The sequence below is a fragment of the Dendropsophus ebraccatus genome, chromosome 9 (assembly GCF_027789765.1).
Source record: "Dendropsophus ebraccatus isolate aDenEbr1 chromosome 9, aDenEbr1.pat, whole genome shotgun sequence".
Lineage (NCBI taxonomy): Eukaryota > Metazoa > Chordata > Amphibia > Anura > Hylidae > Dendropsophus > Dendropsophus ebraccatus.
Window position 1 is genome coordinate 43,589,149 of NC_091462.1, and position 12,558 is coordinate 43,601,706.

General features: G+C 42.8%; 1 protein-coding gene across 3 annotated transcripts in view; it reads left to right on the top strand.

Annotated features, from left to right (window-relative positions):
- AGAP1 (ArfGAP with GTPase domain, ankyrin repeat and PH domain 1) overlaps window positions 1-12,558 on the top strand; it is a 308,008-nt gene that overhangs the window by 231,678 nt on the left and 63,772 nt on the right. For all 3 annotated transcript variants that reach the window (XM_069983136.1, XM_069983137.1, XM_069983135.1), the window contains one exon: window positions 4,963-5,067. In XM_069983136.1, coding sequence (XP_069839237.1) covers window positions 4,963-5,067 — 105 coding nt within the window. The remainder of the gene's footprint in view (window positions 1-4,962; window positions 5,068-12,558) is intronic.

Below are 12,558 nucleotides of genomic sequence, written 5' to 3' on the forward strand. Positions count from 1 at the left end.
GCCCATGATCGGGGTTGGTACGAATAGGTTACCTGTTATCTCAGTAAAATTCCAATGCCCTGGCACTTAAGTAGTTAACAAGCGCGAGAGTGGCTCCTGTTATAGATTGCATGCCGCAGCCTCCCGAGCTGCGTGGTATCAATCTGAGCTCCAGTATAATGTTCATGTTCTAGGCGCCGGAGCTGTCATGTGTAAGGAGCTGTGAAGATGTATATTTTGAAGAGCGAAAAAAGAGCAGACCCTGCTTTTTTATCCTGCCACCCTTTAATTGTTGACTAAAATCTAATAACTGTTGTGCTAAATGAGCCATTAAATGTCCTTCTCGTAAAACATTGTGTATCAAATGATTTTAATGTTAGAAGCATAATGTCACTTTCATCTTCATGACAAGAGGCAGATAGCTGGGAACGAGGAGACAGAGAATTAATGATGAGGGAAGCAGGAGCTGGGCTGCTCTCCTGCACAGAGGCACAACGGGGAGAGACGGCTGCAAGCAGGACCTTGGACAAAGCACTCCACCATGCTGCCCGGCACCTGGGGTTCACAAATCACACACCCCTATAGTGATGGATCTCATCAGGGATTGATGCATTATATACACATATAGACAGATGACGTAGAGGGTTCTAGCTGAGTCTTTATGCCTTTTTGTTTTCTTCTATGTAGTGGTCCTTTATTTGGTAACCAAATCAGAAATGTATATGTAAATGCTTATAGGCATAGCTGCTATATGATTGATTATACAGACGTATAACGTACACAAATGCAGATGGGCTCCTAAAAAGCTATTTTATTGGTTCATGTGTGCTTCTTAACACTTGTGTTTTGCAGCCATTCAGCTAGTGGGGTTTTACATGGGAAAGCGTGCCCATTTCCTCCTGAAGGTTGCCAAGTTTTTCCTATAGAGCTTTCATGTTGAATGACAGTGTTCGAAACATTGTGAACAGTATTCATGGGCATAGACACTTTTAAGTAATCTAAAGGTTTTTTTGTTTTTGTTTTTTTTTAATAATGGTTTCAGTCAAGTATTGGATCCAAGCAGACATTTTATTTGTAGAGTGTAGCATGCAGCTGAGTTGTCATGCAGGGGCTCGCTGCGGCAGGCCTGTGGGTCTCAAGCTGGGAGAAAATGGTTCTATTAATTGTTGGCCTTGGGAGAGATAAGGAGGGGACAGCAGGGGGGGCAGGTGATGGAGCATCATAGTAATGGACCCCAGGTTGGAATGATTGTAGACACGGGTGGGTGGTAATGACCTTCCCAAGGTTCTGGATTCACCTTCGGCTGGGGCTTTAATGGTTTTTATCTTATAGCTGACATCTGATATAGGTGCACTCATACCGAGCAGTGCAGTGTATGACTTGATCTTTCCTTTATAGATTAGGGTAAGAAATGTAGATGATTAGAGCCAGTGTTGTACTGAACCTTAGAACCCATACTTACTAGATCAGAGTATATAGGGGAAGTGTCCCTGCTTAGAGAAACACGTACAGCCACCCACAGGCCGTCAGATACTGATGTCTGACTATCGATAATCAGAACATATACAGGGAACTGTCCTGGGCCTTACACTAACTTTACTTCCATCCTTCTATATCCTTAAAGGGGGTTATCCAGCGCTACAAAAACATGGCCACTTTCTTTCAGAGACAACACGACTCATGTCTCCAGTTCAGGTGCAGTTTGCAATTAAGCTCCATTCACTTCAATGGAACTGAACAGCAAAACCCCATCCAAGCTGGAGACAAGAGTGGGGCTGTCTCTGGAAGAAAGTGGCTATGTATTGTAGCGCTGGATAACCCCTTTAATTTGAAATATTGTTTCCATCTCTCCAGACAAAACAATTACTTTTTTCTGCCCCTGGTTGAATTTTTCCTGCTGCAGAACCTTCTATTGATCCCCCTACTCCTTATGGGTTACGCCTTTCTTACACTATATATCAAGCTTCTTAATAGACCCCAATCAACGAATAAAGAAACCAGAGAAAGTGTCATTTTGGCCTCTATTCAGGTAGTTTCATCAAGGTTCATGTTTTTCTCAATAGCTCCGACCTCTACGCTATTCTATAAACCAGGGTTCTGTAAACCGGGAACCTTTTTATACCTGGGCATCTATGTATGACATATATTAAACAATGACATAATCAAAATATGGCAAAGTGTATCCATACACTGTACAGATAATAGGCTGTTCACATCCCGTTGATATGTGAGATGTATATTCCCAATGTAAACCTGTGGTGTGCAGCCAAAAGATGATGTGAACACCCTCTAACACTGCTTAAGCAATGCACATGTGGAATGTGTTGGAGTCTTGTGCAGCTGCCATTCTATACCATGGTTTGGCGTTGGGTATGACATTGTAGCTACAATCTCGGGGTGCATAATCCATCAAGGCCAGAAGTGTCCCTTTTAATAATGGCCTGTAAGGCCTGTATTTTGCTACTGAAACGTCTGAAGTGGCTAAATCTTAGTTTGTTCTATTCTGGTTAACCGCGTTGAGCGCTGGTTAACGTTCTTGGCTTAACGTATGTTTACCCAGTGCTCTCAGGTAGGTTTTACCGCATTAAAGACCTGCGAGCCAGTTAACAAAATTAAAAAGAATCTGTCTTCCACCTTTGCCCATCTTTCCCTCTCTTCTTTTTCCTCTATCCTCATCATCCCTTCCCTCCTCTGTGTTTCTATATCTGCTGCTAGCCCAAATTGGAATGTATCTATCATTATTAAAATGTGCATTGTGTGTATGTGGAGGGGGTGGCGGGCGCAGGGCAGTGCGGCGGTCTCCCCCCTCTCTTTATTATAGTAAATTACTGCTGTGCTCTGGAGAGGTGAGCGGTTTAGCCAATTAGTGGCATTTGAGTTGGATTTGCTTGTCATTAGCTGTGCTCCTGTGCTGGGCGCTTTGATGACGGCTCCTGTGTGATGTCCTCCCAGCGGTGAGATGTTGGTAATGACGGAGGGGTCACTGGGGTGAGATGACCCCGCCACCAACATCCTTTTATTGTTTTATTTCTTTCTTTCTTTTTTTTTTTTTTGTTTCCCAGGTTTAGCAAATAGGGCATTGACAATAACAAGTTCCCTCTGAGCACCCTGCCTGGGCTTGTGGGAGCCATGGACTGCTCTATTAAAGTGTAATGTTCAGCATCCCCCCCACCGCCATCTTTATGGATGCAGAAATATTGCCAACAGAAGGTGGAGAGGTGCGGTTAGGATGGTGATTTACTGCATCAGAACTAGTGGTCCACAAGAACATGCCACGGCCTGGGTTTCGTTGGGAGCGTTAACCCTTTTCTTTCTCCTCATTAGATATTATAATGTCCATTTTTTAGTTTTTCTTTCAAATTGTACCTCTTTTATGCAGCTCATCAGTCTTCCACTTTTTTGTGTATAAAACTAGTCTCTCACAAAGATCCGTAAAGAAATATACCTTCGGCAGATGACAAAGTGGACATCTGTACAAATGCCTGTCTGACACGTATATTGATATTTTTAGACACAAAGCTGTTTGAAGAAATCTAGATACATTGACATCATGTAATGGGGACTGACATGTTAAACCCTATGCGGTTTTTAGTCTGTCTCCATCGTCTCTGTTGCATATCGTCAGCGCCTCCCTGCCCCTGGTCAGTCTTAACGCGACCAACCTCTCCCTCTGCAGGCAGCGCTGGATCAATAAATCTTTGCTGGTAAATAATTGCTATTGAACTGTGTTCCCATGCAGGAGTGTGAGCGCTCTGTTGTGACAGCCTGGGGGGAACATCTCCCTTCTATGTCAATCGCTTCATTTCAGGCTGGGGAGCATACCTGGGGTAGAGATTTCACTCCCTGCTCTGTACGTCTGACCTCAGCTTAGTCTATCACTGGCAATATACGTGTCACTGGATTTTCATCATAATGATAGTTTTGTATTACATGAGTCTTTACTGAAAACTAAAAGGCTGTTACTGACATTATTTACCATGTTCTTCCGTGCTTTGAGGAAGTGTTACAACTGTGTTGGACATTTCTGTCAGTGCAGTGATCGAATATATGCCGCTACCTTCTGATGGAAGTTACAGCATAGAAGTGTATATGTAGTGAATGCGGAATAGTCTGCAAGCTTGTGATTTTTTAGGTATTATAGTATAGTATTTCTTCTTCTTCTGTTCATACATGGGTTCATAGTTTCACATCCATACCACGGCTACATGCCTGGCCCGACCGCATTGTGTGAATCTGACCTAGAGCTGCCCATATACTCAATGACTGTGGGATGTGCCAACTCTGGAGTATGCATATGTGCCTTCTATCGTTTTGCAGATCATATGGAGAAAAATAAGTATGGGTCATATTAAATTTCAGCATACCTAGTATGCTATTGGCCACTTACACTCCACTGCACTTACTACACTTCTGCTGTAGTGGACCCGATTAGTTTACATATTACATGGATGGTCATACACCTGAGGTGATCTCCATGTAACACAAAATCTGGCTAGCTGCTGCAGAATATATTGGCTATTTCTAGCAAAACCTATGGTGATCAGCTAGGCTTAGTGAGCCTAGTCTAAAAGTTGTCCTCTCTGAGACATACCCTTAGGACAGATTCAGACAGTCGGGTCCACAGAGATATGTCAAAAGTGTCTCCGTGCTGTAATTTCTTCACTACCTGACTTGCAGTGATCTTCTTCCAGCTACTGTAGATGCCCCATAGACCCTGAGTGGTCAAACTTTTTAACACCTCTATGTGACATATCAAATTATTAACTATCTGGATCGTTTGGTTTGTGCCACCATTTATTGCAATAAGCTGTTGGCCATATATTCCCAACTACACAGGGAGGTGTGCGGACTATGGATGATGATTTTTTATTTTTATGGGTCAAAAAGGTTTGGAAAGTTAACTGTAGGAGTTACTGTAGGCTGCTTCTGGTATAATATTCTTGTCTCTTGAAACCTCTTTAACGTCATGTCTTTTTTTTGTAGGGAATGCTACTGAAACGAAGTGGAAAGTCCCTAAATAAAGAATGGAAGAAGAAGTACGTAACCCTATCTGACAATGGAGTCCTCACCTACCACCCCAGTTTACATGTAAGTTCTTTGCTTTTACCTATATTTTATGATGAAACATTCACAGCCATAGGACACATAACAGTGATAGTCTTATTGCCATAATGGGCCCTTTAGTGATGTTTTTGTGTTCTGTAATACAATGTAACTGTTTCTACAGTATATAACATGGGGCGATGCTGGCGTAGTGCAGAGCAGGGGTGGGGGAACCTTTGGTCCTCCAGCTTTTGCAAAACTTTTAATTCATGCCTGTCCAGAGACACATACCTCTGTACTGTCTGCCATCTGAGTGGTTTCCAATGTGGCATTAAAGACCTTTACCTGCCCTCGCCATGCGTGCGCCACTGAGGTGGAAGACACCACTTGTGCAGCATTTGAATGGTCTCACCGCCGACTTGAGGTGGGGTGGAGGCAGGGCCGGCCTTAGGGTAGATGGCGCCCTGTGCGAAACTTTCTTTTGTGGCCCCCCCCCCCTTGATGCCCCCTAATAGTGACATAAACTAAATCCCACAGCCTCCCACCCCTCCAGACAACCCCCACAATCAAACCAGGCTGAGGCTGAAGGATTTAGATATGATAGACTAAATCAAATTAAATAAATCATTGCCAATCACAAATGCCATATAATGTTAGTAGCCCAGCAAAGACTCCTTCCAGCCAGCAGTATAGTGCAGTAGTATCAGTGCTGAGTACAGGCTGCTGCTAAACACTAGCCTATTCCCAGCACACTGAGGAATGAGGCTGCTCCTATCTCCCTCCTACATCTCCCCCCCTCCCTTACTTGCTGCCCCTCAGCAGGAGGATGAAGGGTCTGTGCACTCAGTGTCCCACTCGCATTTGGCACCGGGGGCGGGGCTTGTTGGCAGGGACGGAGCTTACCTGTATATACCCGGAACATTCATTTGCCGAGTCCCTGGGCCGGGGAGCGCCTTCCTACTGGCTGCACATCAAGCTTAGAAATAGGAATCTCTAAGCTAGATGTGCTGTGTGTCTGCAGGAGCGCCCCAAAGCAACCAGCATGGGAGGAGGGGAGGCGGCCAGCTGGGGGGCGCTCCGAGGAACACACAGCACATGTAACTTAGAGATTCCTTTGTCTAAGTTATATGTCTGCCAGAGCGCCCCCTAACTGGCCAGGAGTGATGCGCCCTGTGCAATTGCACAGGTCGCACACCCCAAAGGCTGGCCCTGGGTGGAGGGCTCGAAGGCTGAAAAGCCCCACCTTAGCGACACTATCCACTGTTTATGAAAAGTGTTTTTATAATGAAAAAAGGTATTTTTGGCTTATCTCACTGATGCACTGATGGTGACGAGAACAGAACATAGCAGAAGAGGGGTGACAGTATCATTTTAAGCCAAATTACTCTAAGCTAAGATGCATCAAAAGTTGGTAAAAACTCAAATTCATGCCAGCCGGTGCACATTTCCACTACAATTTACACCAAATCTGTCTGCTCACTGGAGGCCACACTCCCTCTCGCTAAACCCACTCAAGAGAAGAACAAAAGTTGGAGTTTTTTTTTTTTTTTTGCTGTAAATGTGACTTTTGAAAGCCAGACATACATGGTGTATTAATCCCTCCACCTTCCCTTATAGTGTTAACATTTACTTTTATGCTCAGTTTACAAGTAGCTAATTTTCTACAGATTTGCCTTCTGCAGTAGAATACAGTAGCAGCAAAGTGAATAAGAGTTTCACATAGCGAACTGGTCTACAGTACAGATTTTTAATTTTGCACCTTGTCAATTTCACCTCTAAATTAAATGAGTGAAGTTCCTCAATACAAATTATTCTGCGTTAAGCCATGGATTTTTCCATCCCGTGTGAAAGGGAAACTAACAGTAGGTTACAAGATCTCTCACCTGTTGCTATGTTTTTGTAGCTGAGATTTTCTTTTACTTTAATCCTCAACTATGTTTTCGCTAATTCTTCTCTTTAATCAATATGTAAATTAGGTGTTTTTTTTTTTAGCATTGGGGGTTGGACTACCACCCTGCCAGCCCCCACCCTTCCTCATTTCCAATATATTTTCTCCATCGTTACATATGACAGTACACTCTACTATCTGGCATAGATTTTGCACTAGGGCACATGGACAGCCACAGATAAGCCTAATTCATTAAAAGGCCTCTTCATAAATTAGGAAGTGTGTGTGTGTGTGTGTGTGTGTGTGTGTGTGTGTGTGTGTGTGTGTGTGTGTATAAAAGACTGGTCTAAAGTAAGTGTGGGCCGCTTTCTTCCAGAAATAGCATGACTTTTATTGTCCATTTACACAGAAAGGTTATCTGACAGATTATGAATGATTATGAAGATTTGAAGCCAAAGCCAGAAATGGATGTGAAAAGAGGAGAGATCTCAGTCTTTCCTTTATGACCTGTTCTCTGTTTATAGTCTGTTCCTGGCTTTGGCTTTAAATCTTTGGCAAATAATCTGTCAGATACTCTCTGTGTAAATGGACCCCTAAGGCCCTATTACACGGAACGATTACACTGGTCAACAAATTTTCAAAAGTTGTTTGGTTCAGAAATAAAATTATCCATTTCTTAATGATTTTTATGTGCTGAATTCAAATATCAAGAATATATTCAAGAAAAATGTAAATTGGCTCTAGTTTCTATGATAGCGAAGAGTTCTCATGTTACTGTTTTGTATAGAATACAGTATAATGGCCGATATATTTATTACTTCTGCAATCATAAGGAAGCAAGTTTGCTGTTCATAAACTTTTGAAATATACCGTATTCATAGGAAACTTAGTTCTATCTGAAATCCACTACAATTCACAGGCATATCCAAGAATTTTTACAAATTATGTTTTTGAACTCTGGAATTTAGGTCCTTATTCAATGGCTTCTTGGTGCATTTACACATGTCTTTTGTATTCATACATGGGGTGGTCTCTGATAACTGTCCAACAGTAATCTGCAAGCATTGGTGGGTTCCATTTACCCTGATACCTTAGGCTGGGTTCACACTGCGTTTTTGCAATCCGTTTTTTTTTCATCCGTTTTTTGCAAAAAAAAAAAAAAGATGAAAAATAGATGCATTTGCGTGCATCCGTTTTGATCCGTTTTTCCATTGACTTCCATTATAAAAGAAACAGATGGTTTTTTTTTAACAGACACAAAAGTAGTGTTGACACTACTTTTGTGTCCGCTTAAAAAAAACGGATCTTTTTTTTTATAATGGAAATCAATGGAAAAGCAGATCAGAACGGATGCACACAAATGCATCTGTTTTTTTTCATCCATTTTTCGCAAAAACGGATGAAAAACACGGATAGCAAAAACGTAGTTTGAACCTAGCCTTATACCATAACTATTGGTCATTCTTAGATGATGCAATATACCAGTTGTAGATGCAATACTGATGATGCAAACTTTTCCCAGTATTGTATCCTTTATTACCTGCTCTCTGTTTATAGCCCATTCCTGGCTTTGGCTTCAAATCTTTGGCAGATAATCTGTCAAATAATCTTTCCGTGTAAAAGGGCCCTTAGTCTCCAGTTTGGGTGTGGTTTTGCAACTCATTTACATTAAAGTAAATAAGCCTAATTGCAAACCCCATCTAATGGCTCTATACCACGGGCCGTCTAGAGGAGCAAACGAGCGCTCTCAGCGCTCATCTGCTCCTCATTCCCCGCTCGCTGCCGCCGCTATTCGTCGCGGCGGCAGCAAGCGGGTGAGTGTGGGAGGGGAGGCGGGGAGCCTGGGGGGGGGCTGCCCGGGTGATCGCAGCCCATAGGATACAGCAGCGTCTGCTGTTGATGCTCCTATTCAACGGAGCAACGGCAGCAGATCGTTGCTGTATCAGTCGCTTGTTTTTCAACATGTTGAAAAGTAAGCAACTGCAACGATCAGCCGACATGAACGATGTCAGCTGATCGTTGCACTCTATTCGAATACGGCCGATATTCGTTCCGTGGAATAGGGCCTTAAGGCTACATTCACACACCCGTAGTGGGACTCGTGGCCACAGCCTGCACTACGGTTGTGCATCTGTAGGGCTCCGCACTTCACAGAACACTACATTGCCGCTTCATTAGTATACCAATCCGGGCCGCAAAATGTGGTCCACATTACAGCAGGTCCTATTTATTTGCATCACTGATCGCGGCCCTGTATACACGTATGGAAGTGTGAACAGGGTCATTAAATAACATTGGTCTTATGTTCTGTCTGCAATTGCGTGCCCTAAATTGTGGACAAAACAACGGACGCGTGAATGTAGCCAAAAGTTATACAAATCAACAAAATACATTTATTACAGGAAATGCTTATAAAGTGCTTTTTCCCTGCACTTACTACTTCATCAAGGCTTCACTTCCTGGATAACGTGGGGATGTCACGACCCCGACACCCAGAGCTTTGCTGTAGTTTTTCTCCATTGTTCATTGGTAATAAACTACAGCAAATCTACAACACAACCATAGGAAAAAGGTTGTGCTGTCTTTTCCACTACACTATGTGCATGCTAGATTTTCTTCAGATCCTATTTACTACAGTAGCCGAATGTCTTAGGATTGTTTAATGTAAATTCTGGAAAACTCACCTGATGGGATCCAGCTCTGCTTTGGGCTGAATGTATATGGCCCAAGTATACAGCTGTGTTAGGGATAGCATCTCGGTTTCTTTACTTTTGCTGACGTATTTGTTGGTTCAGTGGGAACTTTTCCATTATGACGGTAAGTTTAGCTGTAGGCAGACTTGTGTGCTTTGTATGTTAGTGAATGAGAGAATCCCTTAGTGTGCTGTAATATTAGTGTGTACATTAATCCTACACTTGGCCTTGCGATTCCATGTGGTGAAGTGTTAATTTGTGCGGTGGACAGTGCATCCTGCTGGTTGGCTGTAATAGGAGGCTTCAGCTGTGACGTGCTAGAAAACTGCCCCCTCCTCAGGTGAACAACTCCACGAGCTCTTCATTACATCCTTGTCAAAACTGAAAAATTCTCTAATCAACAGCAATCTGTCCGCGGCCCCCCAGACCGCTGGCGGTGTCCCCCCTCTCTATCTGCTCACTGGCGCTCACGTCTCCAGGCTGCTGATTACATTAGGCTAAGCTGCAGAGGAAATGAACCGTGTCTTATTTAGGTGCAAGTAGCTCCCACGTAGCCGGGGCCTGGGGCACTTTTAAAGCATTTTATAGCATTAAAATTAGTGTTGCTTCCCTCTGTGCTGCTGCGTGTAATGCCTTAAACTCAATAAGCAAAAGGCGAGCGAGCCCCCACTTCTCTCTCCGTTATGCCAAGAGGTTATGTTTTTTTTTTTTTTTTTTTTTCCTCTCTACTAGATGAGTCTTATGTCTGAAAACCTTGGTTAGGGAGGGGCAATGGCAAGGATACAGGATAGAAAGTCCTCTTAGTTGTAATATACTTGTATTCATGCAATTTCGAGAAAAAAAAAAGACCCTTGTGTAAGTATATAATAAAGTGTAAGGAATCCAGATGACAAAATATTGTTACATTACTCTCCTTTCTATATCTATATATATATATATATATATATATATATATATATATATATATATATATATATATATATATATATATATATATATATGTTGTAGCTATTGGCCAGCATGCATTAGTCAGCTATGACCTTATGTAGTAGTCTGATATACATAAAGTGCAGCATTGCACTACTCAGTAAATGGTTCTCACACCCGTCTAATACCATGGTAGAGCCCTAGGATATAACCCCAAGTGTGTAGAGGCACAGCAGACTGCTGAATGCTATTGTCTTATGTGGCATTTTTTTCCCTTACCGTCTGCACTAGCTAATTGTTGCAGCTTTAAGAAGCTGCCCTGGGGGTCTGATGAAATCTCTTTACCACCCCTCCTTACCCTGCGACTATAAGCCTCTCGCTCCCGTCCCAGTCCCAGAGCAGGGCTCCCTTGTGATGACAATCATGGGGTGCAAGACGGCAGCCAGACCCCGCGGAGACCCCACTCTCCCAGCAAAGAACCCCCCTCCCACTGCGCAGTGTGCGCCACTCTATCTCACCACATCTCATTTGCATCTGGGACATCAATTAGCATGTTTGTTGAGGCTAATTGAATGAAACTCAATCATAGCCCTTAATTGCTTGCCTATGTAAAAAGAAATCACATTAATGCAGCTAATTAAGTGTATGGCAATAAGATGCAACATAATTAGGGGAAGCAACGTTAACCCTTTCCTTGGTGCATCTGGGGGGGCTGGCAGCGCATTATAAAACAATATGTACATCTGTCTCAGTGCCATGTTACCCGCACTCTCCTGGTGGTAGAAGAGTTAAGATGAATAACCATGTAAGATACCAAGGATGCAAGTCTTCTCTTTATGAATCCATATCCCACATTGGATTTTTAGCATCTCAACAATGACCAAAGTTTGCAAATGGAGATCCACTTCTGTTCTGAATGAACGTACAGTAGATGCTCTTTTGCACAGGGCTAGGAGGGTTTTTACAGCATCCTCCAAATATCATATTCATACATAGCTATCAATGTCGCCTAGATTTTAGCAATGATCCTCTGAGCAGCGTTTGTCATCTCCATCCCTATCACACGCTGGGCTCTAGTCAATGCTGGAGGTCTCAAAAGCTGTGTGATATGCAGGACAGGGGCCAGCTCCTCTCACTGGTAATCTCTTCAGTCGTGTGGGTTTATTTGTTTCCTATGTTAAGAGATTAGCGACAGAGAGAGCAGAACATGCTAATAGCTTAGCAATTATGGCTTTTTCAGGTTTTAGAGGGGTAGGATAGGGGCTTGGGGAGGGAGGGGGGTTCCTGGAGTAGACCCCAGAGACTTGTTAAATGTTCTTAATCTCACAAGTGTCTGAGCTGCCTCCTTCCCAAGCCTTGTTAAGTGGCCATCTACCTTGATCTTGAGCTGTTTGCCTCTGATCAGTGATTTCGGATTGATGGTGGCTGGAGGAGGAATCTGCATTTGTGAACTAGGACACATGGCTTGTTACTGGTATTTGCATGGTGAAATAAGACTAGCTTAACAATGCCTACCCTTCTACAATCATTTGATACACAATGTATCTGTCGGAAATTCTAGATTTTTTTAATGTTCTAATGGACAAATATATGTCACTTTCAGTCGCATTGATGTATGTATTAGAAGAAGAAGAATAATTTTATAGCGGCAACCTTTTCTGTAGCATTGTACACTACAGGGGTGCTTATACATGACATTATATACTAACAATCTAGTTACTAATTCAAACAAGAGGCCCTGTCCACAACAGCTGGCTATCTATGGGGAAATAGGGGTGATACGAAAGGGCTAGGCATCTGCACAATGGTCTAGGCATCTTTCTAAAATTAGGCAAGAAGAGCCAGTATTTGTGTATATACAGATTTAGGCTGGGTTCACACTATGTATATTTGAGGCTGTATTTGTGAGGCTGTATAGCAACCAAAACCAGGAGTGGATTGAAAACACAGAAAGGCTATGTTCACATAATGTTGTAATTGAGTGGATGGCCGTCATTTAATGGCAAATTTTTGCTGTTATTTTAAAAC